The sequence below is a fragment of the Macrobrachium rosenbergii genome, chromosome 5 (genome assembly GCF_040412425.1).
Source record: "Macrobrachium rosenbergii isolate ZJJX-2024 chromosome 5, ASM4041242v1, whole genome shotgun sequence".
NCBI classification, from domain to species: domain Eukaryota; kingdom Metazoa; phylum Arthropoda; class Malacostraca; order Decapoda; family Palaemonidae; genus Macrobrachium; species Macrobrachium rosenbergii.
Window position 1 is genome coordinate 61,495,534 of NC_089745.1, and position 6,000 is coordinate 61,501,533.

At 45.1% G+C, this 6,000-nt stretch overlaps 1 protein-coding gene across 3 annotated transcripts in view; it reads left to right on the forward strand.

Moving 5' to 3' along the window:
- LOC136838849 (UBX domain-containing protein 4-like) overlaps positions 1-6,000 on the forward strand; it is a 59,623-nt gene that overhangs the window by 37,725 nt on the left and 15,898 nt on the right. For all 3 annotated transcript variants that reach the window (XM_067104496.1, XM_067104494.1, XM_067104497.1), the window contains exon 9: positions 5,706-5,940. In XM_067104496.1, coding sequence (XP_066960597.1) covers positions 5,706-5,940 — 235 coding nt within the window. The remainder of the gene's footprint in view (positions 1-5,705; positions 5,941-6,000) is intronic.

Genomic DNA, 6,000 nt, shown 5'->3' on the forward strand with positions numbered 1-6,000 from the left:
GCCATTACCTCAGGGAGTTCTCTGCTTACCAAACAGATTGACCTGACCTTCGAGTCCATGACTAATTGTCTCCCTACAGAGGAAACTTCCCTTCCAGAGGGTAGTGACAATAGAATTGACTGTCATGGCAGCATTCCATACAGTCCCCTGAATGGATCTTGGTTCCATTACATGGCCTAGATCACTTCTTCTTTTTCAAGTTCTCATAGTTCAGGGAAGGAAGTCACATTCAAGAGCCTGATGTTGTCTGGAGCTAGAACCTTCTACCTAGCCCACCAGACAGCTAACCTGTATGAGAATCTGGTACCAAGAGGAGAGACAGTCTTGACTCGGGTTACCAGGTTCTTTCAGTTACGAGTTGGCACTGGTTCTCAGGAATGACTGATACTGGTTTGCACTTCCCTCTGGCTAGTGGTAGAAGTTGATGCGTCAATTGACAGAGGTGGGATCAGTGATTGATCTCTGTGCTCACTGGCAGTGGCCAAGACCTCCAGGTCTTCACACAGTTTTACAGCTCTGCCTTTGGCAGTTCCAAGGGAGCCCCAGGTTTCTAAGGGCCCGCAAAGGTACACCCATTCTTCTTTTACCCTACCTGAAAGGTGTGCAGCAGCACTACTTGCAGCCCCCGTCTGCTCTGGGAATGGGGCAAGGGTATGAGGAAAGGGGAAGGGCATTAGAGGCAGCGTTCTTTTCCACCTTCTGGAGGTACCTGACAAACCATGAAGCAACATGGCACCATACGGGCCGGAAACCTTTGAGTTCCACCACCCCTCTCCAGTGTGCAGTCCACTACAAGAATTCAGTTCCCTGCTCATCCTCAACCTCACCCTTGGGAAGAGGTGAAGGTGTTGATGAGGATGGTACGGTTGGTACTCGTTAGGATGCATATTTTCGAATACATATCAATCTTGTTTGGGAACAAGAGACTTCCTCTCTGATTTGCCGGGACTTGGCAGTCTCATTCAAGTTCAAGAAGCCCGATCTCACACCCGAGCAGAACACTTCAGTGTCTGTACATGCTGGAGTTGTGGTCTTAGCCTCATATTGCAGGTTCAGAGAAGAGAACAGTTGTTCCTGTCTTTACAGGAACAACCAGCTTGACAGTGACAAATTGTCCTCGTTCACTTGTCGCCCTTGGGGAAGCCGGGCCCTCATAAATGGCTTCACCGTCGTTCCCTTCAGTGAAGGATGCAGAAATTCTAGTCTCCAATAAGGGACTCCCTATTCCTCTTCATTCCCTTCAGGGAGGAATTGAATTGGGAATTAGCCTGGTGGCTAGCCGAAAGGAACCTCATTGGAGTGTCTCTTCGCAATTATCCTCCTGATATGCTCTGTTCTCAGGTGCATCGACTGAGGGATGAGGCCACACCTGGAAGAGTTACTGCTTTCAGGTGAGTGGAACCAGAATGGCAAACACTTCCACATCAATATCCTGAAACTCAAGACAGATTCCTTAATTTCGAGAGATTCAGGATCTTGATGAGCTACTCTGTGGTGCTGATGAGTGTCAGTTCCCTTATCACCACGAAAGTAACTTTTGTCAACAAACGGAGGGGGGGGATTGGTTTCCCTTCAACTCTACATGTTGGCGGTGCAGGTCTGTGAATGGGCGGTCGCACCCTTAGTAGAGCTGTAAGCCAAGTATGTTCTGGGGAACCGGAACGTAATGTCAAGTAAGCTCAGTCACCAGTGTCAGGTGACAGGGATTTGACCTTACACCCAGACATTACACAGGATTTTCCAATCTTTGGGACCTCCAATGATAGATCAGCAAAACAGAAGCTGTCAGTGCGCTACTCCATCGTTCCACTTCCATGGTCGTTGGCAGAAACATTTCCCAACACCAGTGGAATAGTCTTGAGGCTTCAGAAGAGGCAAATGGATCTCTTAATTGTTCTCCCCTCTTTACAGACATAGGATCATTGTACGTGGCTCTTCGGACCCCCGTGCCGCAGGAGCAATAGAGGCATGGGTCTCCATGAATACCCATGCCTCTGACACAGGTCCCTGGAAGTCACCTTCCCAGACCAGTGAAGAACCTTCCACCGCTGCATGGGCCTCCTTGGATCCCCGTGTATCGGTAGCAACTGTTGCATGGGGTCCCACAGAGCCCCGTGCCACGGGAATGACGTGCACGAGTTCTGTGAACACACAGGTGGCTAGAGGTACACAGTTCTCCACAGCCACCAGTGTCACCAGAGGTACACAGTTCTCCACAGCCACCAGTGCCACCAGAGGTGCGCAGGGCTCCAGTAGACCCCTGTGTCACCAATATCAGCCCCAAGAAATCTTTTCCCTGGACAGGTAAGGTTCTTCTGCTGCTGTTCAGAGTCCCACAAACTCCTATGACACCGGTGAGGTCCCTTGGTCTACAGAACCAGGCCCGATCTACGAGAGAGAGTGAAGATCCAGTGCCCAGGCATGGCCTCACCCCTTGCACGTTCTTGAATAGGAACGGCGCCGGAGTTTGAAGATGTTGCAGAACCACAGGTAAGCTCACCTGGAGAAGGAGATCTCCTGCATAGTCGTCTTTGTCTGTAGAGGCCTTGGCCTCGAGGAAGACTACAGCACTCTAGGAGATGAGGTTCTGTCGTGCTCACCTTTGTCCCGGAACTCGTAGCTAAGAATTTTGAGTCACTTTCTGTCCCATCTAGGAACTTGTTGGTAGTGATTGCAACAAGATACTACTGTGTCCAGGTAGAGTGCTACAGTGCTATCTTCAGAGGACTCAACACCTCAGGCCTAAGTGTCGATGACTCTATTAGTACTGGCTTGGCTAAGAAGGAAGTGTTTAAGAACACGATTTTTTTCTAGCCCACTCGAGTTCATCCTAGAGCTCATAGCGAAGACTTTCGAGTCATGTTCAGTCTAGGAACTGGTTGGTAGTTATCGTACAAGATACTACTGTGTCCAGTTAGAGCACTACGGTACTGTCTTCAGAGGGCTCGACATCTCAGGCCTGAGTGTCAATGACTCTTCATTAGTACAGGCCAGTCCTTGCTTATTGGTGGCGTCAGTTAATGGTGTTTTGGTTTTACGATGCTTGACTAATGATGTCGTTAACCAGATTTTTGGTGTCGGTAAGCGATTTTTGACATCGGTAAGCGATTTTTGACATTGGTAAGTGGTTTATAGGTATTGGTAAGATGTTTATCAGCATCGGTAAGCAGCTTATCTGCATCAGTAAGCGGTTTATTGGCATCGGTAAGTGGTTAACAGCGCCAATAAGCAGGTTATTGGCTCTTGTACATCACAAACACCATTTAATACCAGTTATTGGCAATTTTCGGTTATTGGTGCTTGGCTGGGAACAGAACCCCACCGTTAAAGGGAGACTGCCTGTACTGGCTCGGATAAGAAAGAAGTGTTCAAGAACATGATGGAAGAATGTGTCGTTTCTACAGGTATTAAGACAGAAAGTGGTCTAGGCTGTCCACTCTCACATCTTTCTACCTTCAGGACATTGCCTACAGGCCCTTGGACATTTTTTTTTCCCTGGGTCCTGTGGTGGCTGCTCAGCAGGTTGTGTAGCTCGCCCAGCTCCCATAGTGGACATATTGCATCTCGCCTAAGGTGTTCGGTGGCAAAGGGTGAATGTGAGTGGGGGACTGGCCCCCTTCCTTCACTTTTTTTTTTTTTTTTTTTTTTTTCCCCCCATTCACAGAGAGAGACGAGTAGCCATCTGTCACATGCTGAGCCTACATAACTGAGGACCCTGTCTATAATGTTAGATAGGTTAATACAGCAGATGCAAGTCCTCCCCTCTCTCTAGCAAGGGGAGAGAGGGGTTGACAATAAAGCAACCCATTGGCTATCTCTAGTTTTATTGTCTCCAGCGCTCTTGGTTCATCCAAGCTTTTTTTGAAGCAGTGTAGCTACACACACACACACACACACATTAATTTGAAAGGTCCAGAAGTCTGACAGTTGAACACAGTTGTGCACACATTTGTTCACACATTTGTTCAACACATCAGAGGCATGGTATCCTTCCTTTACTCTTACATGACGAGGAAGGAGGCCCAGGTGAGCAACTACCCATCAGTCCAGAAGCTTACTCAGAATCCTCCTACCGAAGAGTAAGTCTTCTTATGCAAAGACCAATGGTTTGTATATTGTGGAGGAACAAATGACAGATTTTTAAAGTAATTTGGATTTTCCCCAACTATACAAACCTAAGGTCTTTACATTTTTACTGCCCACCTCAAACCACCCCTCATTCTGCTCCCTGTGCCAAAAGGCAAATTGAATGCGTACTGATTGGTTGGGTGGGACTTCCACCCATAGTCGGTAGCTAACTACATACTAAACCACCTTGTTTAAAAAGTTAAACGGCCGGTCTCCAGATGCGCTAAGTATATTGCTATGTAAAGACCTCAGGTTTGTATAGTTAGGAAAAATGCAAATTACTTTAAAAATTTGTCGTATTTCAAGGAAAACCATCTCTTTCTGGCTGAGAGAGTTGATTATGAGGGCATACTGCTTGGACTGTAGCAGAGAGCCAGGTCTAACCAGAGTCAGGGCTAGTGACATCAGAGGGATAGGACCATCAGTGGCATTGAGGAAAAAACCACTTGGTCAGTCAGGTCCTCCGGGCTGGGGTATGGAAAAGGCAGACAACATTTACTTCTTTTTACCTCAAGGATATAGCACACAAGTCCTTAGATACCTTCACCTTGGGCCCAGTAGTGGCGGCACAGAAGGTCATATAACAATGTAGAGCCCTACTGGAGCTCCATTTGGAGGGGAAGACATCACTAGCAACAACATGAGGCCAGGAGGTAAGCGGTACAGTACACAGTATACACATCTTGCATGCCCTTGGGGTACCGAGTAGGAACACTCCTACATATTTACTTGAGAGATTGCCCTCCTGCCTTCAGGTGAGGCTCCATATATGAAAGCCTAGGTTTGTATACTTGTTGGAGCAAATACCAAATTAAAAACAAATATGTATTTTTCCTAATATACAAACCTACTCTTTCATATAGATAAAGTTATCCTCCTCATACCGCCCCATGTAGTTTCGATTTCTCACTCCTTCTAGGAGGATGGGCGTAGTTGTGTACAGGCTGGCTCACACAGTGGGAGATAGGTCAATCCAGGTCACACCACATAACCCAGGTATAGCATTAGGATTTTGTATTTCAGAGATGATTCAATAACAGCCAAAGATCGGTAAGCGTGGATTACTTCATATTTGAAAGCGTAGGTTCATACGTTAGGAAAAATACAAATTTCTTTTTAATTTTAATTTGGTACTTCTAAAGTGTTTGCTAAATATTGTTAATTTTTTTAGCAGTTTTCTCTTTAGTTTTTAGTCACCTTAAGTGGGACAGTAAAGATTTAAATCATTTTCATAGTTGATGCAACTGCAAAAGTATACATTTTAGTTATAATTCCGAAGTTTCCTTTAATTTTTTTTTATTTCCTCAAAAAACTTCTTATATGCCAGAAAACTGGGATATTTGAAAAATCATACAGTGCATTTTTTTTTATTTATTGGCCACAAAAATCTTTTAATAGAACTTGAAGTGCAGGGGTTGACTAACAATATGTCCATGTATTTGATTTGCCTATTATTCATATATTAATTCTATGAGTTGTTTGTAAAATGTGTATGGAAAGTTGTTTTACAGTAAATTTAAACTCCTCTCCTTCTGTATGAGAACTATAAGGAATTTTCCCCTCCCTTTTTTTGACAGAAATTGCACTGTAACAAGAATAAAGTTTAGACTCCTCGATGGATCCTCAAGCGTTGCAGAGTTTCCTGTCGAAGCCACCTTGGCTGATGTACGTCGCCATGTTCAGCAACAGTTGGTTTCATCTTCAGGATTTTCGTTAACTTCTACTGTGCACCAACATCCATTCACACCTCAAGATAATGATGTATCACTGTCCAACTTGGGTCTTGTACCATCAGCTATTCTCATTGTATCGGTGAGTTTTCCTCCTCAAATATTCTCTTTTATTGTAATATTTTTAAGATATATTTTTAAG